Source organism: Bombus flavifrons, chromosome 10 (genome assembly GCF_040668555.2).
Source record: "Bombus flavifrons isolate JBK064 chromosome 10, iyBomFlav1_principal, whole genome shotgun sequence".
Lineage (NCBI taxonomy): Eukaryota > Metazoa > Arthropoda > Insecta > Hymenoptera > Apidae > Bombus > Bombus flavifrons.
The window spans coordinates 8,966,784-8,994,348 of NC_138451.1; the positions used below are offsets into that span (position 1 = coordinate 8,966,784).

General features: G+C 32.5%; 6 protein-coding genes and 3 non-coding genes across 22 annotated transcripts; 6 read left to right on the forward strand and 3 right to left on the reverse strand.

The window, feature by feature from the left end:
* Positions 1–371: 371 nt before the first annotated feature.
* On the forward strand, positions 372–2,740 carry LOC138184547 (uncharacterized). The gene is made up of 4 exons (XM_069122625.1): positions 372–545; positions 647–861; positions 953–1,112; positions 2,491–2,740. The coding sequence occupies exons 1-4, from the start codon at positions 481–483 to the stop codon at positions 2,516–2,518; spliced, it is 468 nt and encodes a 155-aa protein (XP_068978726.1). The 5' UTR covers positions 372–480; the 3' UTR covers positions 2,519–2,740.
* LOC138184544 (uncharacterized) lies at positions 1,232–2,854 on the reverse strand. 2 transcript variants are annotated; one of them, XM_069122619.1, is made up of 2 exons: positions 2,733–2,854; positions 1,232–2,078 (listed from the first exon to the last, which is right to left on the reverse strand). In XM_069122619.1, exons 1-2 carry the CDS (start codon positions 2,750–2,752, stop codon positions 1,349–1,351), a joined length of 750 nt encoding a protein of 249 aa, XP_068978720.1. In that variant the 5' UTR covers positions 2,753–2,854; the 3' UTR covers positions 1,232–1,348. The 2 variants fall into 2 exon arrangements, with proteins under 2 accessions (XP_068978720.1, XP_068978722.1); XM_069122621.1 differs by having other exon boundaries at positions 2,712–2,833.
* A 5,379-nt stretch (positions 2,855–8,233) lies between these two features.
* Positions 8,234–12,797, forward strand: LOC138184205 (transcription factor ces-2). 6 transcript variants are annotated; one of them, XM_069121951.1, is made up of 7 exons: positions 8,234–8,251; positions 8,720–8,864; positions 8,967–9,747; positions 9,932–10,044; positions 11,336–11,560; positions 11,856–12,037; positions 12,111–12,797. In XM_069121951.1, exons 4-7 carry the CDS (start codon positions 9,936–9,938, stop codon positions 12,318–12,320), a joined length of 726 nt encoding a protein of 241 aa, XP_068978052.1. In that variant the 5' UTR covers positions 8,234–8,251; positions 8,720–8,864; positions 8,967–9,747; positions 9,932–9,935; the 3' UTR covers positions 12,321–12,797. The 6 variants fall into 6 exon arrangements, with proteins under 6 accessions (XP_068978052.1, XP_068978054.1, XP_068978056.1 ...); XM_069121953.1 differs by lacking the exon at positions 8,234–8,251 and adding an exon at positions 10,350–10,568 and having other exon boundaries at positions 8,681–8,864; XM_069121955.1 differs by lacking the exon at positions 8,234–8,251 and adding an exon at positions 10,350–10,562 and having other exon boundaries at positions 8,681–8,864.
* On the forward strand, positions 10,466–10,537 carry TRNAH-GUG (transfer RNA histidin (anticodon GUG)). The gene has a single exon. It is a non-coding gene; the product is annotated as a tRNA-His (tRNA).
* Positions 10,999–11,071, reverse strand: TRNAR-CCU (transfer RNA arginine (anticodon CCU)). The gene has a single exon. It is a non-coding gene; the product is annotated as a tRNA-Arg (tRNA).
* TRNAM-CAU (transfer RNA methionine (anticodon CAU)) lies at positions 11,653–11,725 on the forward strand. Its single transcript has one exon. It is a non-coding gene; the product is annotated as a tRNA-Met (tRNA).
* Positions 12,798–13,438: 641 nt separating the features above from the next.
* LOC138184549 (RING finger protein 141) lies at positions 13,439–14,787 on the forward strand. The gene is made up of 3 exons (XM_069122629.1): positions 13,439–13,799; positions 13,910–14,048; positions 14,157–14,787. Exons 1-3 carry the CDS (start codon positions 13,669–13,671, stop codon positions 14,196–14,198), a joined length of 312 nt encoding a protein of 103 aa, XP_068978730.1. The 5' UTR covers positions 13,439–13,668; the 3' UTR covers positions 14,199–14,787.
* A 2,204-nt stretch (positions 14,788–16,991) lies between these two features.
* Positions 16,992–24,134, forward strand: LOC138184543 (uncharacterized). 5 transcript variants are annotated; one of them, XM_069122618.1, is made up of 7 exons: positions 18,818–19,208; positions 19,555–19,888; positions 19,981–20,512; positions 21,130–21,264; positions 21,394–21,671; positions 21,904–22,137; positions 22,427–24,134. In XM_069122618.1, exons 4-7 carry the CDS (start codon positions 21,222–21,224, stop codon positions 22,895–22,897), a joined length of 1,026 nt encoding a protein of 341 aa, XP_068978719.1. In that variant the 5' UTR covers positions 18,818–19,208; positions 19,555–19,888; positions 19,981–20,512; positions 21,130–21,221; the 3' UTR covers positions 22,898–24,134. The 5 variants fall into 5 exon arrangements, with proteins under 5 accessions (XP_068978715.1, XP_068978719.1, XP_068978716.1 ...); XM_069122615.1 differs by having other exon boundaries at positions 18,818–19,903; XM_069122616.1 differs by having other exon boundaries at positions 18,818–19,888; positions 19,978–20,512.
* LOC138184545 (adipose-secreted signaling protein) lies at positions 22,422–27,562 on the reverse strand. 4 transcript variants are annotated; one of them, XR_011174337.1, is made up of 6 exons: positions 26,715–27,562; positions 24,765–24,882; positions 24,511–24,648; positions 24,211–24,397; positions 22,758–24,138; positions 22,422–22,674 (listed from the first exon to the last, which is right to left on the reverse strand). XR_011174337.1 is itself a non-coding variant. In XM_069122622.1 (5 exons), the coding sequence occupies exons 1-5, from the start codon at positions 26,725–26,727 to the stop codon at positions 24,082–24,084; spliced, it is 513 nt and encodes a 170-aa protein (XP_068978723.1). In that variant the 5' UTR covers positions 26,728–27,562; the 3' UTR covers positions 22,422–24,081. The 4 variants fall into 4 exon arrangements, 3 of the variants coding, with proteins under 3 accessions (XP_068978723.1, XP_068978724.1, XP_068978725.1); XM_069122622.1 differs by having other exon boundaries at positions 22,422–24,138; XM_069122623.1 differs by lacking the exon at positions 26,715–27,562 and adding an exon at positions 26,084–26,685 and having other exon boundaries at positions 22,422–24,138.
* Between the last annotated feature and the right edge of the window lie 3 nt (positions 27,563–27,565).

The window sequence follows — 27,565 nt, forward strand, 5'->3', positions numbered from 1 at the left end:
ATGTAGCTGTTTTAGAAAATAACACACTATAAGAAATGTTTGTACCATCTACTGGTAAAAAGGTATAGATACATTACCATATCATTTATAAAAAACTACTATAAATATTAACTAAATACAGTACTTAATCTTGTATTTAGTTAATACTGATAGATTTAATCTCTACTTGATAATATTCTCTGGTAATACTACATATAAAAGCACAAACTATATATAGGAAAGTCAATATGTAATAGAAAATATTTGTATCATCTATTGGTAAAAGTTATAAATAAATTTTGCATTTGACCACACGTTTATGAATTGACATAGCAGACGAATTCCTTTATACATATATATATGCATCATGTCTAACGAACGAAATACGTAGTTCTCCTTTAAAAAAAATGATGTTAAATTAAATAATGGTATGTAATGGCACAAATAACTCTTTTAAATTCTTTCCCTATTTAATGAATCTAATGTTATAAAATAACTAAAATGACATTAAAAAACAGAGGTTATCGATATAAAATAACAAGAAAGGAAGAAACTAAGGAAGTCAGGTAAAAGAAATTAGTGTAGTGGATGATTCTGTAACATTTAAATTTTTTAAATTCGCATTTCTCTTCCTTAATTTTCTCGAATAATGCATAACTATGAATAGATTGGCATCTCGGAACAAAAATAATAGAAATAGGGAGCAAAATCCTCTACGACGCCATGATCAGAAATCAACAGTTTCCGATTTGGTGTATAAATATTTAAGGAAGATCGCGTACACCGATAGCGTTCGAAAACAACGTAATAATGCATGTAATAGATTTCGAAGAAGAAACGCAAGAAAGAGAATCATCCATTCGCGCAGAAACTCAAATACAGGTATAAGTTTAATATGAATTATATTTTTTCGATGTAATTTACTAATGTAAGTGATATAAAATCTCTGTATTTGTGATATTTGGCATTTTAGATAACAGATTAAGATCTTATGTAAGTGAAGCACTTTCTTTCGCTGTGCATTCTGGTTATTTAATCCCCACCGATCGTACCGGAAGGTTTCTACAACTTTCCCCATGTTTGACACTATTTTCAACGAAAAATAAAAATAATATGTATAAACTAATAAAAAGGTAATATATAATGATACAAAAAAGCAAGTAAAAACGGAATAAAAGGTACGAAGATCTGTTTATTATACATTTGATAAAATTTGTATAAAATGTTGTACGCACAAAACGTTACGTGAAAAATATTCCATTCAAAAATAATTTTTTATCATTCAAAAGAGCACTCCACTTGGAGTAGTTATTTATTAATAATTTAGATCAAAGTCACGTTTAGCAGAGTCACGAGCTCAACGAAAAATTTAATTATTTCTGTTTCGTCGATTCTCTTGTCGTTTACATTCTTCTTGACAACGTTTAATCCACGCTTTTAGTTCTCTTTCCCGCTTTTTGTCTCCAGAAGACAAAATCTTTCCTTGTAATTTACTGTAAAAATTGTCCACGTTATCTGATAATGCTTTGTTTGATCTATTGTTTCCTATCGTTGTTCTATCAACAATTTCCATCGTTCTATTCCTTCCCTGAACATTTCTTCTTCTTGAGGACTCTATCAAGAAATCCTGAACTGGTCTCGTTTGTCTTTCTTCATTTATTCTTTTGCGATCATTTTCTTGCACATCTTCTTTTTCTTGCACTTTTGAATTATTATTATGTCTAGTGTTTCTTTGCACTTGATTCTCGCATACACATTCATCTTCTCCTACGTCTTCATCAGTCATATTACAAGAGCATTCTGGTACTTCTCTAGCTGCAACATTCTCTTCATGTTTTTCGTGTTGCCTTCGAGTATTTCTTTTTGATTTATTGATCCATACTCTTCGACTTTTGCTCGTAGGTTCTAGTTCTTCGTCAGTTGTCGTTTTACAGTCGCAATCGTCACCATTATCATCGCGTTTCCTGCGAAGTTTCGGTGTCTTAACTGGCGAAGACAACGCGCAATCCCTTCGACCTTTCGTGCAAGTGGCTTGGTTCATCGAGATCGCATTTGGTCCGATTAAATGATACTCGTTTTCTAACAATTCCATAACGAATCTAGGATAGAAATTTATCGATAAGTTATCTTAACATTTGAGGCGAAAAAGAGTGCTATTCTGCACTACGTCATAACTCTCTTAATATTTTTTAAAATCCTGCAACCATTTACTTAACATTAGTAATATATATAATGATAGATAAAAATATAAAATAGATAAAATAGATAAAAACTGTTAATAGAAAATAAACTATTTTGTTATTAATTTCAATAATAAACGTAATATATTTTATTTTTAAATAGAAAATACAATTTTCTATGAAACACAATCATAGCTTTTTACAACTATAGCACTATATTGTATAGTTTTATAGAAAAACAAATAATTGCACTTTCTTTATTTTCCATAACGGCCTTAGAAGTCCCAGTCATTAATAGATCCTTCTGAAATCTCCTAAATTTCATTTACAGGAAAAGATTTGATTTGTTCATCAAGTGAAACGAACCGATGGAAGCGTTACAGTTAACAGTTGAACTGTAAACGAAACTGGTCGATAGATGCACGGTCTACGAGCGAGATAAACGGTTTTGCAGTTGCCTTGAAACGCGATCGTGTCTCACGCGAGACACAATTTTCGCCTACACCGGCTGTTTCGCTCTATTTGACGCAGAACTAACCCTTGGGAACAGACCTGTTTCAGCGTGGTTCGCACCTGAGCGTAAAGGTCACCATCGTCGTGATAAGTTGCTTGAATATAGTCGACGATATCCTCTGCGGTGGATGTCGGTAGCAGACGGTCTTCTTTGCGCTGCAACAACCTCATCGCCTCCATCACGCGCAAGGAGAACCTCGAAGAGTTTTCTGCGATGCGTATACACTCGCAGAGTCTCTGCAAAAAGGAAGAAATTGTATGACGATAAATGACGTTAAGACTGCTGTTCTGATTAAGATTGAATCTGATGTTTTATATTTCATGGCCTATTACTTATGTTAAATATTGTAATAGAAAGTTGAGAATGAAGAAGGTTTGTGAAGTTGGAATTGACGAAGGATGGTTTCAGGAAGATGAGGATATTATGGTTTATTATTTAGTTTGAATATATTATGACAAAGTTGGAGTTTAAAGAACTTTGAAAAATTGTAATTGCCAAAATTGATTTCAGGAAGATGATGGACTTAAAAAAGGAAACATTTTATTGAATTTTTTAAAAGATCATTTTCTTGTTATGTAGTATATATTAAACCTTTTTAACAGCAGGATCTCCTGCGCAAGCTGCTGTACACTCTGATTCATCGTCATCTTCGTCATCATCGTCTAAATTCTCTTTCCTGTCTTCTTCAAGGATTTCATTTAACATTCTGTTTGCCTCTGCGTCTGATAATGTTCCTGATCTTGAATTCTCCATATTCAAAGTAAATGATCCAGTAAGAAAGCATGTAAAATTTAGAAAAAGCAACACGTACTTGTATCGAGCGTGTGAATTTGAAGATTATCGTTTATCGAGATGTCATCGAAGTGAATTATCTTGAAGGATGCCGTATACGGTAACAATACATTTAGAATAACTTACGAATGTTCAGATATTTCTTTTAATAAACAAATTCGGTAGAATTTCAATAGAACTCAGAATATTTATTTATGATAATAATTTAAAAAATAACACTATTTTTCCAATAAGAATTTTATTTCTAACATTCACCATTTATATTTACTACGTTATTATCATATTTTTAACCACTGTAGATCATCGTGTGAAAGAACAGTATACCATAGGATTTATTAATATTTAAATAATAATAACGATAGTTTCCAACATATATTAGTATTGTAAAGCATAGAGTCCAGCAGTATAATTAAATAAAAGGCCAGATCATTCCATTTTCCAAGACATATGAAATCCATCTTGCCTGGAGTTACCTCTGTAACTGTGTTTTCCATGCGTCAGTATCGATTTGCAATTGAAATAACAGTACATGAACATGCTATATGGTAAGTGGGCGGTGTGTTGGTCTGAAGAGGAAAAAATAGGAGGAGCATTTGATCGCTGGAGGGAGAACCGTATGAGTAAAATATTAATAAGAAGCAATGTCTGTTCGTACACGGAAACAACATGCTTTTATTTCAATAATGTAATGTATAATGAAATTATATATTGCTCTCTTCCATTTTCGTTATGCAAGTTGACTTTCTACAGCGTAGTTTTCCTCTTTCATATTTAAATCTACCTTTTCACATCTATCTTGTATTTGTATTGTAAAAGAATAAGAATAGTTATACGGTAACAAACTTTTCATTGATTAAGAATTTAAAAAAACAATTTTCGTTAAGTATTCAATCTTAATAATATCTTTCTTTATGTAAAAATAATTTTATTCGTAGAGAAAATCATTACAGAATTATTAAATAGAATCTCTATGAACAGAATTTTTATAAATAGAATTTTTATAAATAGTATCTATAAATAAACATTTAAGAAAGAACGCTTAAAAAGAAATGTACCAAGAATCGTAGTCAGAGTACGATTATATCTGAATTTTTCCGTTGTTTCTTTTAGAATTTCGCAAAACTATTGATGGTTGTTTCGTATCTGATAACGACGAGCTTACTGGCTAAGAATTACCTGGACGAGTGCGGATAAGAACCGTGCCAGCGCGGTAAGCCACAATTTGCCAACAGCCTGGGAAACGAAGGGCTGTATACTCCTTCCATACCTCACGGGACCAAACCCTAAGTCTAAATGATTAAGTTCTGGTTATGGAAGAATTACGGTATCTCTTATTATATTTTCTAGTATTCCTTAATGGAACAAGAAGCATTTACGTTAACTCATTCAATGAAAGAACTAGGGCAAAGAATCTACGAACAAAAGAATCTGGAAAACTGTAAGAATCGGACAATGGTTGACTAGAGGAGAACCATTCGGTATATAGAATTTTTATATAAAATTGTATAACTTCTATCTTGTATCCAATATTTCTACATGATGTGCTTTATTAAATTATTTATTAAAATTTACTTTTCAAAATATTGCGATTTTTAGAAACGTATGGAGTGAGCACATTAATTTGCTAACACATATTCATTCTGAATTCTCCAAGGATCAGATAAACCACTTATTTGCTAAATGAGTTCATTCCATAAAACAAAAATAGAGAAAATTGATAAAATTATATATATATATAATAAGTATCAATGCTATGGCACCAAACTTGAGAATTTTTATTCAATTCAATTTTAATTAAAAAATTTCATATGTTGAGTTCTGAACGGCTCAAATATAAATTTAGAAATCACGCGAATTCAAAAGTTACTTCATGGAACTAAAAATGAAACGATGCAGGTTGCTTGAAAAAAGTCAGGTAACCCAAAAGAAGAAAAGTAAAAGCTGGTACGTTAATCTTTCATCGCAGGCGATACTTCCCGCATAAGAGAAGCGTAAACGAAGTAACGAAAACGGAAATCTGCTAATCAGTACACACCTGACACGAAACACGTAGAAGGAACGCAGAACGTAGTCGGAAGTCAGTGGTAAATAGGCAAACCGAGCGAATTAAGAAAAGTTTAATCACGTCTTTTGCCAAAGAGGAGGGGCGTCCTCGTGACGACTTGATGAGATAACTTTGCTTCGGTTGTGAAACAATGGGCGTCACGAATACGTGACTTCGTGCAAGGGTGAAAGAGCAATCCGTGCTTCCTACGCGAAGATGGTAAACGGTGGATGAAATTAATGGCTAGACACGCGACCCTTTCGCCATGATGTCGCTTCTAGGTGTACGATACATGGAATCATGCGTGATCTTCCTTCGTATTCATCACTTACGAACAAGGAGAACAAACATTTTACTCGTGGAACGATGAAAAATACTTGTTGAAGCTTCTCCAAATGAGTCGTTCATGCCTTAAGCTAAGTAAGCTAAGTAAGTAATTTCATTTAAGAGAGGTTTATTCTATAAAGTGACACTACAATTATATTTTTCAAAACAGATTAACAGAATTAAGATTGTCACCAAACATGATCACTAAAGGAAACAAGTGAATAGGTCAAAATACCTGCAACAATACCTACAATGAATCGGTAACTGTTTATAATACTAATAACTACTATACCATATCTTTATAATATCTTAAGTTTAAAACCATGACAAACCAGATTAATCATTAGGTATAACAAAAGTATACCTAAAAGAATTAAGCAGAAATTTTGATACCACAATAGGCCAATTTTTAAAATAATTGCTTCCGCTTATAAAACAAATATATTTAAAGGAACCAAAGGTGAACTCTGGTTACTTTAAAAATAGGATTAAAAAGGACAGAGGGTACGATGAGGAAAATGCGATGGCGGCACGAAGATATGGTCAGAGTGTGTAATCCGTCGTTTTCCAGGACTGCGATTACGCAGATTAGTCGGAGGTCGCGCGGTGTCATTGGGATCTAAGGGGTTTCGGGGCGCATCCGGGGCTTAGGAGGTCACATGACGTGATGTCACGTTACTCGTTGGTCGCGGGCAGGTGTTTGGGTTCGCACGAGCAGAGACCAAGCGAGCAAGAGCCGCGGGGGCGTTCGCTATCGCGAATCCAGCCGCATAATGATAACGAGCGGTCGACAGAGCGACGAGAACGCGGTTCGTAATGTAAGGACAGGAGACTAATTTTTTATCAATTAACAATCAGTACTTTTCTTAAATATTTTAAATAATCTTAAGTAATCTCAAGTAATCTTAAGCATCTTAAGCAAAATTCAAAATTACATTTATCTTAATATTAATAGGAGTATTCTTTTTAAGATTCCTTATGTGATCTCTTAACAAGAATGAAAAAATGATCATGGAGGTATATATTGGTAAAATATACATATTGTAAAAATTAGTAGGAGTAGTATGTTTAAAATATTTATTGGCAGTAGTTTTCGATACTTAAGTAAACCTCAATCCAATTTCTTCAATAATCTAAAAAATATATTTATTTGGATGATAGAAGGTATACTTTAAAATGACATCTACGTTTATTGAAGAAGATCCCAATGATAAGGATATCTTTTCTTAACTTAAAAAATATGTAAATGTAGAATAAGTGTTGCAAAAATTGCCAGGGAGTATAGTTCATGTTTAAAAGCGGGTCTGGGAATGAATCATTTTGTTTCTTACAGGTACACCTGGCGAACTTATGGAAGCTAAACTGTTGTTCCTAAGACACCTGTACCGTGGCCTCGTGAGATCACGACCACATGGCTGTTGGCGCATCACCCTTCAACGCTAAATTAGATATTACGATAACAAATGGCGTTATTTAACCCGCGGTGCGCCCCCGTCCCCGAGTTAAATTTGAACAGGCAATATAATCCATGCTGCTCATCCCCTTTTTTCGCGTACGAAAACGACACGCTATTCCGTAAATCACCGTCGCACCTCCAATTTTCTTTCGTGCAATTACGTTTACCGCTATTAGTGCACAACCTGTGTTAAAGAAAGGAAAAAGAAAAAATTAAGGATATCACAAATATAGCGAATTCGTTGAAAGCAGAATTTTTTAACTGCTTAAGAATATTATTTAATTTAGCAGAAAGAAATTAAGCGCTATTTGAAGCACTAGTTGAATAATTCTTGAAATTATTTTCTTTACGCATATACAAATATCTTTTTCAAACAGAATAATTATTTCTTTTAAGCGTTGAGAAAAGCTATACGTAAACATTGATGTAAAATTTTCGATCATTTGACTACATCTATATTTTTAAACTTTTAGATATTTTTATATTAATATTTCTTAAGATTCTCGTGTTGCAAATTGAAAAGCGTGTTTAGTGTTATACAGCGTACGACAGTTAATTGAACAATTGGAAAGTATTTACTGATCGAATTACTAATATTATTCATATTTTCTGATCGTTCTGTGCCGATTATGCTTCGCAATACACAGCTACAGACACGCGAAGGTCAAAGGACCTGGTTGTTCTATTGCAGTACGGCTAACTCCCGCGAAAAGCAATCGATCTTTTGACCATTAATTGCCATCCATGTCGTACGGACGGCGTGGATTGCAACATTGATGAGGTCGAATAGAAACAATTTTAAGGCACGAGTCAGCCTCATCAATGTTGCAGTTCCCCCATTCGATATTGCCTACACGGTCGTGTAATTTACTTCATAATAATTACCAACGCATTAAACATTCGTAGGTAACATGAAAGTGTCAGCTGCCGATTGTCCCAGAGACATTAGAAACGCGTAGGTAGGTGGTTCTTGTCTGCTAGATTAACATAGCCTGCCAATGTTCTTGTATGTCTATATGTACATATGTATGTAAGCATAGACAGATGAAGATAAATGTCATAAAATAATTTGCCAAAAGGGAAACTTAAGCTTTCTGAAAATATGAGAGTCTCTGTCAAATAGATCGGCCAAACAGTGAATAAAATACGAATTAGGAATAATACGAGGCACGCTATTAATATAATATAAAGGTAATATATTATATCATTAAAAATATTGTATAAACTTATTGTCTAGTATAAACATAATTAATGTCTTTGTCTATGTTTATATTTATATTTCTGTCTGTATGTTTATTGATTACACTTGAAGGAGATTTACTACGTTGAAATATCCTATATGTAGAGATAAAAAAATAACAGGCAAAGAATAACAAAGGTGTTCCCGAGTCCTTATCGACATAACGAGACTTTTGTATTTCTTGTAGGTAGCAAGGTAATTCCTTTCCAGCAAACAGACTGAATAGGATTGTCGGTTTTAAAGTAGCGTCAGAAAGAGCAGTTTTAACTGCATATACGAAATATAGATTTTTAAAAGTGTATTTCCTACAGATAATACTAGTAAAATCTAAGGTATTCAATAATGTTTAAAAATTGAAAATTTAAGTTTATTTTATTCTGCAATGGTTTATAGCAGAAGCTATGCAATAATTATTAGTGACATTATATTTACAGAAAAAATTGTCGTTCCAACATCAATTCGAAGCACGCAGAAGTGAAGCAACGATATGGCCAAAAGAAAAAGAGCATAAATGCGTGTTTCATAAACAGTAACGTCCGTCAGTAACAACTTTCAACGCGATGCCGATGCTAATCTCCATCATTCAATCATGCAAGATACGAAGAGCCCAGCGACCTATTATAACAATAGATCTAAAGATTAGGGTCGTGATACGTGCGTAAGGTTGAGCGATTATTGCTTGCGGGCCCCATACCCGGGGATTGGCCGCCCAGGGTTAGGTTTTTGCCTTGCTTGACCACTTAAAATACCAGCCAGGTACTCACCCCTAACGATTCAGGGGCGGAACAGTAGCTAGCTTCTACGTTGCGCATGTACAGAGAGGCGGAACCACCCCTGATGGCGACGAATTGCGGATCCTTTCTGTGAGAAGGTATGCGGTAACGAAACACGTGATAAGGAACATCAACAGACCTGACGGAAAGTTATGACGAGAAAGAAGTTACGTCGCGAAGAAGTCGAAATTCCTTTTAAACACTTAATGGCGTCCCTAAACATCTAACTAATATTTCTCAATATTTCTAAATTATTATTGAATTTATGGTTAGTGAATACGGGAACAACTAATTTTGTGAAACGTGGAAACATCAAAAGAAAAGAAATTGAGTTTTATTTTACAATTAATCGAAATTATACAGATTGAAGAGATCAAGAAGAGGTTGTAAATTTAACATTTGTGGATGATAAGTGAAGAACATCTGATGAACGCGATAAATTGTGAGTTTCAATTAATTCAAGATTAGGAATGGTTTCATAGAAGTTGATAGGATGCTTCGAAGAATTTTTATCGAATAGAAATATCGGTGATTTATTTGATTCATTTGTGAATGAAAATAATTTGACCGTCTTTGAAAGTGCTGCACGTGGTTTCATTGGTGTTTATAGTTTCTATCTGTTTTAGAGGAATGAGCTCTCACGCGCATGCAAGGACAATTTGTAGCGGAAGCGCAGTGTCAGGCGCGGTTTCTGCGTTGCATTTCTTAAGAAGCTATAGTCTGTTCGCGCCAACTTCAGGTACTTTTATGGATTTTGGATTCTTTATTGTTTAATCAGAAATATCTGCATCTTCTTATTTTGATATCAATTTTCTTCATAATCATAAAATACAATTTTTTTTTTTTTTTTTTTGATAAAAGCGTTTAATTTCTATTTATAAGCACTTAAATTTTTTATTTTTTATACAATAAGAGCATGGTAACAATGAACTGTACTGTATCTCTGTTACTAATATATTTATTTGTATTTGTACATTATTACATTTATTTATTGTTCAAATTGACATATATAATTTCATTTTGCGTTTATTACGTCTTTTTCAGTTTTGTAATTTGACATTTTGTTTAGTCAAAGAACAAGTGAACCAGTTCATGGATATGTTAATCAGCATGATGTTTGAATTTAGGCGATTTGCCTTCGGTTTACAACACCTCAAGTAGCCGTGATCGTCTAGTGGTTAGGACCCTACGTTGTGGCCGTAGTAACCCAGGTTCGAATCCTGGTCACGGCAATGTGCTATTTGACACATTGTCACGGTAGAGGTTTTTTTTGCAATTTTTACTTTTACTTCTTTCACATTTAAAATGATAGAATACCCTTGTTATTATGTTATTAATATCGTAGGAATAATTAAAGGGGTAAGTGAAAAAGGTAAAATCAGTCTGGGCAGAAATATTTAGGAAGGTTAATTATAATATAGTATTCACAGTGAATCGACAAGGATTTTGTGAAAACATACAATACGTTAAAATCAATCATACACGTAAGTTTACTGTATGTTGTTAAAGTTGTATTTTTAAAATGAAATAAGATGCAATTTCTTTATTTTTAATTCATCCCCTTTAGAGTGGCGTTGAATTTTTACTAATTTCATTGAATCACATAGTTGTGTTGTTTTTTTAAATGCAGTACCAAATAAGGACAAAAAGAAATAATCTATAGAATTGGAAACAAAAAATGAATTGTTTTCATTACCCCTGGTGGGACTCGAACCCACAATCCCCGGTTTAGGAGACCGATGCCTTATCCATTAGGCCACAGGGGCGGTTGTTACTTCGTTTTTTAAAAATCATATATATTGTTGTCACTATGTAACAAATTTTATACACATTAATTATTTTATTACTATACCAGCAATATCTTCGAAAATAATTAAATTAGATAAATTGAGATTCATAAATAAATACTGCGTAATTTAATTACCAGATACATTTCTCAAAATAGAACTAGACGCTAGTTTGCAATATCTTCTCCTTATTATTAAAAATATAATATCGGAAATTATAATAAAATTATATTAATTTTGTAGATCTGTGCAGATACGAACCATACAATTCCAAAGACTACAACTTTGGAAATATCGACATTTTAGAAAGTTCGAATACACCGGATACTGCAATCGGCCGAACACCTTCACCGTTGTCAACAACGTTTTCACTTCCGGGATCTTTGCTTCAACCACCCTTCGTAACTACTATGCAACCTTTAATACAAACCATAAGTGTACCCCCAGCATTTTCAAATAGCAATACAAGTAAGTGAATATTTATCTCAATTACTTAGTAAGAAAAATGCTTGTACAAATTGAGCGTTATTATTTATTATTATTCAATTGTTCTACTAAGTGCCTCGGTAGCGCAGTAGGCAGCGCGTAAGTCTCATAATCTTAAGGTCGTGAGTTCGATCCTCACCCGGGGCAAAACTTTTGTATTTTTCGCTAAGTATTATTGATTAAACATTGATGGATAATTTTACATTTATAGTATTTCATAAATATGTAAGTATGAAGTGCAATGATTAATGGAACATTTAATCTGTCGGTAAAACAGGTACTATGATAAATCGTCACTTTTTGGGGGCGAATAACATTGCAAGCGTACACAGACGACCCAGAAGCGAAAAGAAACCCATTCCAGATGATCAGAAGGACGAGAAATATTACGAAAGACGTAAACGTAATAATCAAGCTGCGAAAAAATCTCGTGACGCCCGAAAAATACGAGAAGATAACGTGAGTTGAGTTATATTGCTACAAGAACAAGAAAATATTTATAATGTATCAAATTGTTAAAATGTTATTGTAGATTGCATTACGCGCAACTATTTTGGAGCATGAAAATGCAATTTTGAGGGCACAAGTGATAACGCTTCGAGAGGAAGCACAATGTCTGCGGCACATGTTAATAAAACAGCAAGCACCACCACTACAATCTATCAATCGTACAGTTTCTTCTATGACACCTGTTACATTATCACCCCCTCATTCTACAGCAACTTTAGATTACCAGATTTGAAATATGCCATTAATAAGAGGACGATAAAGATGTAATTTCTCATAATCAAAGGAATAACTTGGGAGGATTACTTTGGCGAACACATCATTCTCAAGGAGTGATATTACTCGTTTAGATCTGTTGTGTTATGAAGGTTTAAATTTTATTAATGCCATTAGTCTTATTTACAACTAATCAATGCATGTAGTTTAAAACATGCAGGTGAAAAGATTTCACTCTTCATAAATTTATTTAAATGAGGCAATGTATTGTTTTAATTTAACAATTGTTGAGAGAAATTTTTAAATTTGAATGCAAAGCATTAACACAAAATTATATTGACGACTCTTTTTACGAGTATCTTTCAAAGTGAAAAAGACCTAATATTGTTTCGCCATTTCTTTTAGTCATTTTTAGGAATATTAATGTAAATAGCAATAAATGTATCATTTTATAACTGTTGAAAAATGAAAATCTATCCATTACAAAAATAAAATGAAAGTAAATGATAACTTATGCAATATAAAAATGCAATTTTTACTATATTATATGACGATACTGTCGAAAATTTGGTATATATTTGTCAAATGCCCCTAGTCGCCTTCAGTAAAAGACACTAAATAACAACTCATAAGATAAATGTAATTGCATCGTTATTAATAATTTAATATCACACACTGTTATAATTTCAATGCACTTATCTTCATATCAGGCATATATTAGTAGTAATTTTAATCAAAGTTGAGATTTACAGTATATATTATTTTTAACGATTATGTTTGATATGTAAGTTGGCAAAACTTCTGTTAGCCACCCTGTTTGCTCTTATGCACAAACCACGATCACGATCATATAAGCAGGCTTATCACTCTAACCGAAAGCATAGAAGAAACCGTCCGAAAATTGAGTCATGAAAGTTAAGATGGAAGACAAGGAGGTTTGCGTTCTGCGCATGTGTGATATGGTATAAATGTTTCAAATAGAGACAGAGACTCTTTACTCATCTCTATCTGTCTCGCAAGAACGAGAACTTTGTTATCCTCCATGTTTATTTTTCACGATTCAATTTTGGGATGGTTTTCCCTAGCGAGTGTCGAGGTCTGTTTATATGACCGCGATGCAAAGTTATAATAGTGTTTTGTTCTATCCAGACGTCCAAACGAAGAATCGATACCGTCGAAGTAGGCAACGTTTCGATCTTTTCATTGTTTATGCCGCGGGGATTTCACGGGTTTCGTCGTACTTTTTATATACTCTTGCTGAAAGCTGTAGATCAACATTAGTTTCATAAGTTTGAGCGGATGGGATATCCACAGTTAGTTCGTCGAATTTGTTGATTGTTGTTAGTTGAACTGTCAATACCAGAAAGATGCCGCATGCAGGTTTCGTAACTGTACTCATCGGAGTCACCGTAGCTACGGTTCTCTATTTTATGTTTGGAACTAATAAGCCAAGAACTGCGCAGCAATACTATGAACATGCGTACGAATATCATTCAGAGTAAGTTGTTTTAAACATGATCTAAATATAAGTGTATAGTAGAAGTATAACTACGTAAATAAGTGTTACATAATTAAATAACAAATAACCTTTTTTCTCAATGATAATAGACGGCCCAACAGATTATTTGATTCTGAAGAATGTTCAATATGTCTATTACCATTGATAAATAGAGCTACATACATCCTACCTTGCAAACATCAATTTCATAAGAACTGCATTGATAAATGGAGACATCAAGCTCAAGAGGTAAGTAACATTAACAATACAGTAATACGCACAAACTTCATGATCGCAGATCTTTTTAATTTCATCAAAATTTAAATTAATGAATTTAAATCACACTTGGTCTTACAGCATCGAGCGTTGTGTCCACTCTGCAGATCTCCATTTACATAAAACTGTCAGATTTAATAAGAAACATGTTTTGATCAGTACAATATTTTTTGTACTCTATTGAAATTAAAAAATATGTTTGTTAAACATCAAATTCACATTGCAATTAAATTTTTTACAAATAACTATACAATTATCTACTAAGATAAACTGTTCTACTTGGAGAATAAAGTAATTATCCAAATTTAGAAAGACAAAACAGAAGATGTTACATATGAGATCAAAGTTTTGCTGCTTCCTTGTATTTACGATAAAGATATGATAGTACAGTTGCATGTCTTATCTTTTTGATATAGTACATATACAGCTGTGCCTTATGCTGTGATTTATTCAGCTGGACAAATTTAATTATATATATATATTTTCACAATATAGAATAAATATACAAATATGTGGAAGTATCATTTACAATTGTTTAAAACAGTGCATTTTGAAACTGAAGTGATTAATGAAAAAATGAAATATTTATGATCTACCTTTGAGTTTAAAATTTGCTTCAAATACGAGCATTTTATAAAATGCATCTTCCTCTTTCTAAGCAATTTACGTAGGAGCACTGTTTTATAAAATCATGTATAATATTATATAGAAATGTAAGGAAATTTTTACATAAACTGTATAACTCATTATTCTTAAAATGCAAAATTCATGATCCTATGAAAATATATGTTTTTGCTATCATTGTTTTCATTATATAAGAAATTATAATGAAGAAAAATTATATCAAATTCTGAAACTTTGTTTGCATATAGCAAATGGTACTTTAAATGGTGATATATTAATTAATTATAACATAACTTCAGACTTATTAACCCTCATACTGCCAGCTTCAAATACGTGATATATGCGAAAAATATCGCACTCGGAGCTGACATACCGGTCAGTGGCGGTTTTCGCATAAGCACCAAGGGGTGACATATCGACCGGCTGGCAGTAAAAATGTTAATAGTTGCTGTGTGTGATACTCGTAATTAGGGGTGTTCAAATATTCGAAAGTACATTTAGATTGGATCCTTGATGTAGGATTGGGATTCCGAAAGTTCGTAACCACATAAGTATGTCCGAGTATCTAAATATTATAAACTCCAAGAACCCCAATCCCATACGAATTAATTTGACCAGTGCTTGACCTGAACTTAGACTCAGGTATCCGCACACCCCTATTCTTAATATTATGTATAGTGCAGCTACAAATATTCTCCAAGCTCCATTTTACAGTTTATTATTCACTCCATTATACAGTTTATTATACACTGTCATAAGCAATGTTATACATTATTTAATTGATTAAAATTGTTATTTTTAATATTCCATTTGATAAAAGTAATTAGCAAATCAAATTTCAGTTCCTCTTATGTTTCTCTGTTATAAATTCTAAATATGAAAACTAATGACATACGTATAAAAAGTGGATTCTCCTGCCATATTGTGAATTTTCTTAAAAGGTTATGTAAACGATAAATATATAATTATTGTTTTATTCTGATAACACTGCATGTATTTGACACTAAAATGTATTACTTTTGATTAAAGCGATAGCAATAAGCACTTTGTGATAAAAGGCTCCTAAATTATCACTACATATATTTCGTAAATTAATAACTTTCACTCGTAATTTTTCATTCACATTGTTGAAATTTTGTTTATATCTAATCAGCTGTTTTTATAGAGTTATAGAATTAAGTAACAAAAAAACTTTGAAAAGTGTGATATTCAAACATATAAATTGTTATTATGTATAATTTACGAATAAGTGTTTATAAAGCTTGTTACAAATAATGTAAATATAAAATGTAGAATATGTTTCTGTGTGAAGAATGAATAAAGTAAATATAGTTCTTAAATAAATAAGCAGGTATTATAAAACATTAATTCTCATCTACCTTGTCATTTGCATTAATATGTAGACATTGACAGTTTTGTCATTTTTGTGTGTATAATAATCGTCCTTGACAATGTACATTTCATAGAAATGAAAGTAATATCACGAACTTTGACTGACTATTACAATAATTTTGCATCATTTGAAATATTTATAAATCCTTTCATTACTTCGACAAAAAAAGGGTAAAGTTAGCGAAAATAGGAAATTATGTACGAAAACATTAAAAGTATTGTACACATGAACGACAACGTCGGAAGTATAGCATTTACAAATGTAATTCTTATGATTATGCTACATGCAGAGCGCTTTTCTTTTCACTAATCGTAAATGGCTTCCGCGGTTTCCTGTTCGCCCGATTTGTATCCCTTTCGCAACCGCAGTCGTAATTTATGACCACTTTCTATTCTTTTTATTTTTATTTCATGTCAATGGTTTTTATAAAGTCTATAGTAGGAACTGTTTTTACTAACGAATCTTTCTTTTATCAGTAAATTCTCATACATTGAAAATGTAAGCAATCTTTGACAGACAGATACGCACATATATACATGTATTATTTGCTTACGTAATAAAATATCGCATGATGATATAACGATTAACTAATTAACAAGATATTAGTATTATTTATGAAAAGTTATATAATAAGAAATATATACACATTTATACAATTAAGATTCATAAAAAAATTAATCAAACTAATAGTGTTATTTAATATAAAATATTACAATAATATAGCATGTTTTTCATATAACTTTATTATTATGACGTTGAATGCTTTATAGTTGGACTACGGATTTCTGTGTAAATTTATATTTTTGAGAATATAATTTAAAAAATAGAACCTGAGTCGAAGGTTGTTTTACTTACCAAATATTATAAAAAGTACTATATTACTTATATTATTTCATATTATATGCATTCTGTTACTGATAACAGAATGTTACTGTTACTGGTAACTTTGCACTTTCAAATTTCCTATAAATGCATAAAAATTCGTATTTTATTGATAATGAATCATTAACATTTGAACTGCATTATCGTTAAACTAAAAGTAATAGCGACGCTATAAGTAAAAATGGCGATCAAGAAAAATCAAGTTATCTATTATATAAAAAGCACTCTCTATGTATATATATAATTTCTCCGTATTCACATACGTAATACACACATGCGCGTAGGTCAGTGTAGTTAAAATGAAAAGCGCGAGACCGTAATTTTAAACTTTCAATTCGATAGAAGGGTTAACTCGTTACGTTTACGGTCTCCCCCCGCATCCTCGTAACTGCGTGCACAATGGCTGTGAGCGACGATAATGTTTGTCCAGTGAGCGGCACGGGGAACGTAGAGAACCGGTCAGTTACCTGAGAAACACTGTAGCTGGTAGCAGGACGATCGTTAACCTCAGAATTCTTCTGTAACACGGTATATCTGGTAGATCCACAGCAACGGTAGCACGTGGGGATATAAAGGTGGCGGGAAACAGCGCATCGAGGATGAGCAACACTTAAAAAGTTTCGAGTTTCGCGGCTTTTCCGGCACTCGATTATCAAAATGTGTGAACAAGTCGAATACGATGCAGTGTCTGCTGTTGATTCTGTGTATCATTCACATGATCGTGACTACGGAAACCACCGACGAAGAACGAGGTAAGAACTTCAAGTTTAAGCGATTGTCATTTTCAATTATTTTCTGCATTTGATTCACGATAGACAGATCAGCCCTTCTAAATTTGTCTAAAATGTATTAAATATCTGAAAGATTCGTAAAATGTAATAGAAACATATTTACGTGGAGTTGGTGGAGTTAAAATAACGTATTTATTATTCATGTGAAACGCCGTAAGTTTATGGTGATTGGATTTGGACAAAATTAAAGAGATCGCAGAATAGATAATCGGTATAGTTTTCTGATATGAACCAATTAAATTGTTTAAATTCATATTTGTATATTGTACTTGTAATTCTGAAGAATCAAGCAAAAGAAGACTAACAATAAGTAAAGAAATTGAAGTTAGCAAACGCACAACATGAATACATTTTATTCGTCCTTCACCTTCTCCATTTTTTACAATTTTGACTCAGAGAAATGTAATGAAGATAAATTGTAACAAGGCCGTAGTACAATAACTTAAGTGCATAAAATGGATTAATTTAAACACTAATTTGCTAGTTTTTATTCAAATCACGATAGTCACCGTTTGGAAACTTATTTATATCGTAAAGTTATTTATTTCGATATGATTACTATTATGTAATTATAACGGGCATATGCAAAGAAGTTCATACTCGGTCACTACACGAATTACCATCGAAGAAATGTTTACTATAAAGGCGACGGCAAGCTCGTAAAAGTAGCACCAAAGCGTGGTGAATCGGGACACAGTCTACATGGTAACCAGTCAAAGCTGCGACTGTTGGATTAACGGTGAAATTGTCTCGTCGAAACGATCACGCGTATTATCACGTGTGTATTTAGCATGAACGTGTTGTTAATATATGTTACAATGATCGTACTCCTGTGAGATCGATCGATCTATTTTCTGGGGATAAAACTTATGGCTTTGAATCGCTGACCAAGGTTGAAAATCGATTGTCCCATTTCTCTGGACCGGTTTGACGATTGTCAAGCAGACCAAAACGAGTTTCCATTAATCTTCGATTTCGCCTGTATTACACGCATGCGTAGAAAATAATTAAACGAATTCCATCTCGGCTACCTAGCGCCCCCGTATTACTCCTCTTTTTCTAGGAAAGTCCGTTTCCATGGTGAAATTGGCTCTCTTCCTCGTGACATGTAAATCTATGTTAAGGATTTAAAGATATTTGTAATCTATGGCGATCTTGTGTTACCTAAGGATCGTGAGTGTTGTAAAATGTAACGGGAAGATCTTGTCTAAAATGATTGTACTTTCTTTGTACTATATTAGTATGGACATGGATATTAACAAGAAACATGAATTGTTAGCGTATATCATGGTTAATTACTCCGGAGTACCGTAACAAGATTCTACAGGATCTTCCGCAACAGGGCAAAGCCATAGTTCTAAAACAGTAGAAGATAAACGAAAATTTCATTAGACAAAATTAAATGGCTTCGAGTAGTTTATTGTGCGGTATTAGTAAACCGAGGTGATCCTGAAATTTTTGGAACTTCAATTTTGGAATAATCACATGAGTACATACATACATATATTAAATGATGTACTATTCGAAACTATTTAATTTTTCCTATAAACCTTAAGGATCTCTAGGAGCATCATAATAATTCTTTTTTATTTTGTTATACTAGCAATCAGAATATAATTCTATGAGCTAATTTGTTGGCTAGATACTGTCTACAGTACCATATGTATATGTTGTGATGAAAACTCGTAAACTGACGATTACCATTCAACCATCTATTAAATCCACTGGTCGATGTAATGATAAAAAAGAACCTAATTTTGCCGATGAAATTTTTGTCAATCCTTTACAGTTTTAAAGCTGTGGTTCCAGTTTAGTTATAAGAAAGGTCCAACATATTTATCATGATGAAAAAATCTAAGAAACGATTGTCATTCGAAACAAATAGCAATTAAATTATCTTGGGCAAATCTAAACAACGGGATAATTATCCCAGTGACAACGTAAGCGCCGCATTAAAGTAAAAACAAACAGAAACTTGTTCCTGTTCACGGCGCCTGTTCTTTAATTGCGGAAGTATAATGGGAAACATACCGTAACACCAAATATGGTAACGCCATGTATCGGTCCTACATAATGATTATGATTTCGATGCCAGGACATGAATCGACACGTGGATGCCATGGGTGAAAGCTTTTCCTGTCTGTAATGATGAAATGAAAATCCCTTTGCGCCACTCATTGTTCTTCAATCTTAAAAAAATTTTTTTTTTCAGTAGAATTCGAATATTTGAAAATTCCATCAGAATGAAATTTTACGTTTAATCAGAGAAGAAAATGAAATGGAAAGGAAAAGCCGATGAAATTTTTCATAACGATTTATATTATACGAATGAATTATTACGACTTCTATCGTACTTGTAACAAGGTTATGAGAAAATAATTTATGAAGTTTTTCATAAAGGTTTGCTAATTTGTAGCGAGATTTTGCGAAAGAAAAAAATACAATATTTTTCATAAAGATCTGCGAATTAATACAACTTCGATCGAGCTTGTAAGGAGGTTTCGAGATCTTTAACGACTTATACGATACGCCGCTTTAAACGATGGTACATAACTGTTTGATCAAGGTTGAAATGTGAGAGTGTGTGGAACGAAGATGCATACATTCACAATTCTTCTCACTCAAAATGAAATGAAAGCAGAATCCCCCTAGGCTTTTCCTTTTTTCTACCTAAATATATGTGGCACATACTGAAGCTAGCAGCTCGAACAAACTGGCTTTCTAATAAACATATTATGTTATCATCGGTAACGTCATTAGCATCAATGATCGTCATTGACGTACGGGTACCATATTATGTCCGTACCTTCGCGTTTATCTTCCACTATATTGTACGTTTAAATTGTTTTATAGGGACGATATATTATCTTTTACTTTCAACTTTATATAAGCACGCACCTATATACGTGTTCAACTTTCTGTAGGTATTATTTGGCATCATTTATAGTGTTTAATTCATAATTTTGCCTCCACGGTAGGATTATTGTTATTATAGTTTTAGAATATCGCAAGCTGTATGTAATAATATAGTTCCAATCTTTGTAATTTTAATCATAGTTTTGCCACCGATATTTTAGTATAGTACAGTAAATTTATGTTATATTTATGCAAATTAATATTACTATTGTTTACAATATAAAAAAGATAGTGAAAAAAGAATTATCTAAGTATAATCATCAAAATAATTCCTAACTTTTTATTTATTTAGTTTTATAAAATATTAGGTTGTAATATAAATTCATCTTGTTTTTATACAATATATGTAATGCATATATTACACATACGCATATAGAAAATGGATAAATTTATGTTACAAGTTATTTTCATTATAATTTCATGTTATTTTCATTAAATTAAATTGCAGTAAAAGAACTAGTACGAGACTGGGCGCCTCTAGTATGGCTTGCACCTGGCGAACTATTTTTACCCCTTGGGGTACCTGAATTCTTGGATAACATGCAATCCGACGATGATTATCTTCGCACTAGAGTCGACGTAGGTAAATGACAAATGACAAAAAAATCTTAAAATTACATTCGAAGAGATCCAAAACTGATATAATCGATTTTAATGAATTTTTATAAAATGTATGGAAAATTTATTTTATGGAATGCTTTTATGTCGGTAGAAGTACTGTTGAGGAATCGATCGTCGTTCCTATACGGCCGAAAACCAGGGGGCACAGTACCGGTTTACGCTGTGATCAAGAACTGCATTGTACCAGACGTTTCTACGGACGTGATAAGCTTAAAGACCGTCAGAGACGAAAGAAAGTCGCGAAGAAAAGGGGACGAGACGTTGATAGCATCGAGGAACGTGCAGATCGACGATTTCGGCTCGTCCATGATCCTCACTAACGATCTTCCAGGAAAGATTTGGAAGGGCGATGGGAAACAGAGTTTAGAGGTACATATACTGAACAGGAATTCTTACACAGCAATAGCTATAACGGAGAGAGAAGTAGAGATGTTAAAAGAACGACATAAAAAAAGAAAGTTTCTGTTCTTTAATTTAGATGGTGGCTCTTAAAATAAAGACTGAGACGTCTGAAAATATTCTGAGGGTAGTGTGTAGGAGATTTTTGGAAATTATTCTGTCGATTAGTTGATCCAATAAATATTTCTGGAATTGTTTGTAGAAACATGGTGATTTTGAAAAAAAGAAGAAAAAAGGAAACAAGTCCCGGAAGCTGCACTTTCACGTGACCTATTGGATGTTCTATCCGTTCAGTGAGGGAAAGGCAGTCTGTGTTCTGGATCTTGGATTTTTTGGTAGCTGGCCGATACCCACGGTGGGTGGGATATGCCTTGGAATGCTCAAGGAATATGGCAACCACGTGGGCGATTGGGAACACATGAGTCTTTATTTTAAGGTAGGTGAACTCATGCTCGTTCGATGAAAACAAATACTCTTATTTTGTTCTGAAAAGCATTTTCAAATGTTTTCTTAAATGACATAAGTCTAAAAATTGATAAATATGTATATTTTTCGCATTTTGAATTATTGTTTCCTTTTTAATCAAATTTTTCGTGCGTATGCAAGAAGATTATATGAAATCTCAATATAGATCGGAATATTTTAGAGATTATGTTTAATTATATTTATACAATACAATATTTTGTATTTTCCCATATAAAACCATTTATTTTTTTTTAATTCAGGATGCGAATTATCCTTCAGCCATGTACGTGTCCGCCCATGACGCAGGCGCGTTTTACCGATACGATTTACGAAGTGGAACCTTCGTTTACGAAAGCCAAGAAACGCGAAAAGGCATCTTTCAAAAACCTATATTTCCCGAAAGAGTTTTCACTGCTGGTGGCTCTCATCCGATATTATTTAGCGCGAGAGGATCTCATGGACTTTGGACGGCGCCAGGAAAGCATAAATTTGTCAGATTACCTCGGCTCTACGATGAGAGTGGTTTTGGTACCGCTTGGCCCACATGGAAGAAGATGGAATTGCTTCTGAAAGAGGACAACAACATCTTACCCAGTTGGATGACTTTTAGAGGCAAGTGGGGTAATCCTAGAAGTAATTGTCATCCTTTGGCTAGACTTGGTTTCAACATTTGCGAATTTGTTGACGGACCAACTGGTATTCCCATGAAACAGTCAAACTTCCGATGCTAACGATAATTAGAATTCTTTAACATATTCGCTGCTGTTGTAAAAAATAATATTGAGAGAAATTGCGACAATAAATATTAAAAGTAATGAAATATTACATGTCACATATGGTAGGGAATGTCTTAAGTAATCTCGTTTCTGAACGTAAAAAGAATTGAATTTTAATACGATTAGTACAATGCATATAGGAATACCACAGGCGTGAAGAAATTATAGTTTCCTCAAAATCAGTTGATTACTGAAATTAATATACTATAAGAGTTGTTTCTAAATGATAGAAAGTTCTGCTTGATCTTGAACAGCAAATTAATTTTGAATAAACTATAACTTTGATCGTCGAATGTAAGGTACAAACAAGGTTTAATATGGAATGATCGTTAATAAAAAAAAATGTTCGTTGGAATTGTTCATTTTAATAATTCGTGTCAGCTTAGCAAGATATTAGAAAACAGCATCATCATTCATTGCGAAACTTGCTTTTGATTAGTGATATATCCTTATCGTTTAAAATCTACGCTCAATGTAAAACGATAATAAAATACAATTTTGTTATTGCGGATAGATCGACGATAGATATTAAAAGATGTAATAGATTTATATATATAGGCATTGCGTGATACGTTTTCGTTTAAGAAGGAACAGTAGGCAAATGCGGTACTTAGCGGTAACTCGTAATTACACATACATGTATATCGATGTGATCCTTCAAAAAAAAGGCCGATTAAAGGAACACTTCATTTCTTGCATCGAGATTATCGCAATAATAATACTCGATGCAGAAGGGGAAAGAACTCTTGCGGTTGTGATATAGGCCTGTACAATCAGACCAGTTGCAATAAATTCAAAGAAAAGCTCTTTCTTTTTTTATTGAACATCGCATATTTCGAAAGTTATATCGTGCAGCTTGGAACAGGCTGTGTAGTTAAATTAATCTCGATAGATACAACATTGCTTGCGCTATGCTTGAGATTGAACGTGACGTGCACATGTGATTCTTTTACGATTAAAACAGTGATCATTGATAATTGACCGCAACGACGAATTTCGCTGCAACGCAATCCTGCGTTTTGCATGATTAAATTTCGAAATAAGGAACGTTCTCGTGCATCAAGTTTTATCCTCTGTTATATTATACATCCTCGACTGGATACGTGCGCTTCTTGGTATGCATCGATCTCGGAATTTCTTCAGAGACTCTGTTTGCTTTGCATGCTTAAAGATGCCCTCAATTTCGTACCCAGCACCTGTGAAAAAAGACACTCGACTCTTAGATATTCGAACAATAATATCATTATCAACGAGATCTACTCGGAGACCTCATCTTCGTTCGATTGCTCCACGCCGACACTGCGTATCCCATTCCTTAACAATGGTCTGCCCTTGTCTTGTCCCAATACACGACTGTTCAGTTGAATCTTCAGTGGACTTCCACTCTTACAGCACAATATTTGCACCTCTTCCTTTAAGATCTTTTCTTTATATGCTAGCAATTCTATTTTTAATCTGTCGCAGAAAAAAAGCATATAATTAAAATTAGAGACTTTGTTATAAAAAGAAATAATGGTAGTTTGTGTACAAAAGCATAAAATTTTAAATATACTTATATAATGATTTACTTTAGGCTTTCCTTTTCACTTATCAAGTCTACAATATGGCAATTAGGATTGTGAGTTCCGGCAACTATTGCCGGTACGGAACTCTTCCGTTCCTTATGTGTACACAAGTTCCAAGGTATCAAGAATTCTACGTGATATCTAGAACAAGTAATTATAGAATAAATTATAATTTTGAAAAGATTTCAAAATAGAATTTAGTTATTTAAGTTTTTATTATATAATTTGAATACATATATATAAAAAGGTAATGTAACCTGTGATAAAGTTGTAGAAATCCGAGATGAGCATCTATCTGTCCATGTCGTTGCGGTTGTACCATAATATTGTTATCTTTCCCGAGGCTACTTCCTCCACTGAAGTGCACATGATGCTCTAAACATAAGTTTTAATAAACAAAAGAATAACATGTACGCATTTGTTATTTATCTTGTGTAAATTATGTAAATTCATTTCGTTATCGTTTATTTTCCCGAAAAACGATTGTGAAACGATTCTGTGTGTGAGATCTCTTTTTATTTTAATACAATGAAATGTGAACATATTTATTTTGTAGTAATATTAACGTAATGTTAATACACATAATACGGTATCAAATTAAGAAAATTATATTTATTTATAATATACAGCCTATTATTAGGATCTATTATATTGAAATGAAATTTTTTACGTATATTTGTATATAACAGCCGGTCACTTATTTATTATTGATCTGCCGAAGATCGAAAAATTAATTGGAATGAAAACATGTTTATTGTTAATAAGACAATATGATAATATAATTAGACAATTAGGTAGGCAATTACGTAAACATAAATAGGGAAAATATGTTAGTCGAAATTTTCGAACAAAATAATATATTTTAAATTTTCTTATAGCTATTTGTATATACAGTTTTGTATAGCAAATTATAAATCTTTAATACAAATTTTTCAATAAATTATAAATTATAAAATACTAAGATAAATCTGCATTTTATATATTAAAACTTAAATGAACAAAATTTGACCCCATGTGAATTTTGTTTTAACATTATTGTCCTGTAATGTTATCACAATATTATTAGTAACTGAAATCAATAACTTTTCTACCTTCAATAATAAAACATTTAATTGCATTTGCCTAACTTCATTAATTTCTAAAATAAAAAAAGTAAAAAGATGTATTGGAGTGAACAGCTGGACACCTTATAATGGTTTACATGATGTAAATTTTCGTTTGAGCTTTATCATTTAATACTGATGCATATATGTATGTATGTATTATTATTAATTTCCGATATAGAATTTAAAACATTTCAAAGAAACAGACATACAACAAATCAAATATTATGTGAAACTGTGTATATAAAATATGAAATATAGGTAACAAATGAAAGTCTACATTAGCAACGTACAATTCCGAGGTATAAAAAATATAAGGTTATGAGTAACCTTAATATGTACATACATTGATTTCAATGAATTAATATTATCAATAGTACACAATATCAAGACAAAATATAATATGCTATTTATTAGCCACAAAAATCATATTAGAAGTACATGAATATAAGTATTATTTAATTCATATCTACATATACTGTTATACTCAGATAGGTGACATCATCTCTGTCTGTACAATCGTGAAGTGTGGATGTTACGAACATTTACTTTTTATTCGATAATGTACAATATTTATCGCGTTATAACAGTTAGATCAATTTTTCAATTTATGGAGTGATAAAACTCGAATGTTGATTAGATATCAGCTGTTGGCCAAGGTGTAGTAAATTATATGAGGTTACATAATAAAAGGAATTAACCTTGACAAGTATAGAAAATAAAAGTGGGAAAGCCTAAAAAAAGAAAGAGAAATTGAAATGTTTCGAATGCATTAACAGTGTAAAGTCCTTTCGATAACAGATACACCATACTTTCGAAGTGGCGCGCTTTCAAATGACCCAATTAGGAACGTATCATAACCTAATACGCCAACCACTGACCGGCTTTGAACAAACTATCGAAACATAGGATATTCTACGAAAATTTCAATCTGTAATGAGTATAATGATATTTAGGTTATTTAAAAGATTAATTAATTAACTCTCGTCAAGTTTCAATGGTATACATTCGTACTGTAAAGAATATAAAAGGATGAACCTTAATAGTGATAAAAATGACTGTACAAAGGAGAAATGCTTACGTATCAAAGTAAAAATTTTTTACCTTTATCTCCCATGTTTTATAAGGCAATGTGGCAGTTGTACTTTCATACTACACACAACTAATTTAATATTCTGTAATGCAACGACTAAGCTATTCTTTAATGTGTTGGTGCATGTATGAGCATAGACGTCTTAACGCATCAAATAGTTGGAACCCTCGATACTGATGGCAGCACTGTTTTCTGTCATTTAAAAGAATCCTGTTCTCATATTTCACCACTTTTTTTTGTAAATAACGTAACAGAATATACCGGAGAAGATCTTTAACAAAATGGAAATCCTAAGTTGAGTTAATAATAAATAAATAATAATCTATAAGCTAATTATGGTATTGACGTATATTGTTCAAACGAGAAGGATTTCATTAGTCAAAAAACAAATGTTATTCATAAAATGATAGAAAATTGGAGAGTAATAACAATGACAATTAAAATAAAATCTTCCAACATTGATCTATATTCACTTCATATCGCAGAATATGTAGGAAATGTACGTACGATAACGTATTATTAAATATAAATGTATTTTTATTTAAACTTTTATTGCTTGTAGTTCACTTCAATTGATTCGAAGAACTATTTAAAATGAATATTTTATGTACGTTCATGTCACTGTTTTGCTGGTGCTTATCCAGCCACAAAGAGTTATGATACGTTTAGACTGTGGTTTAGGTGGTTTAGACTACTTTAGACCATGATCGTGTCATAGTTTAGATCAAGCCTCACTAAACGAACGAATGCTTGTTCTCTCCCCACTCTACTAAAATTAAAGAATAAAAGCGTAAGCGAGCATGTGTTCACCGAATGAATAAGCGTATGATTTCATGGCGCATTCTTGCACATGTTTGGTTAA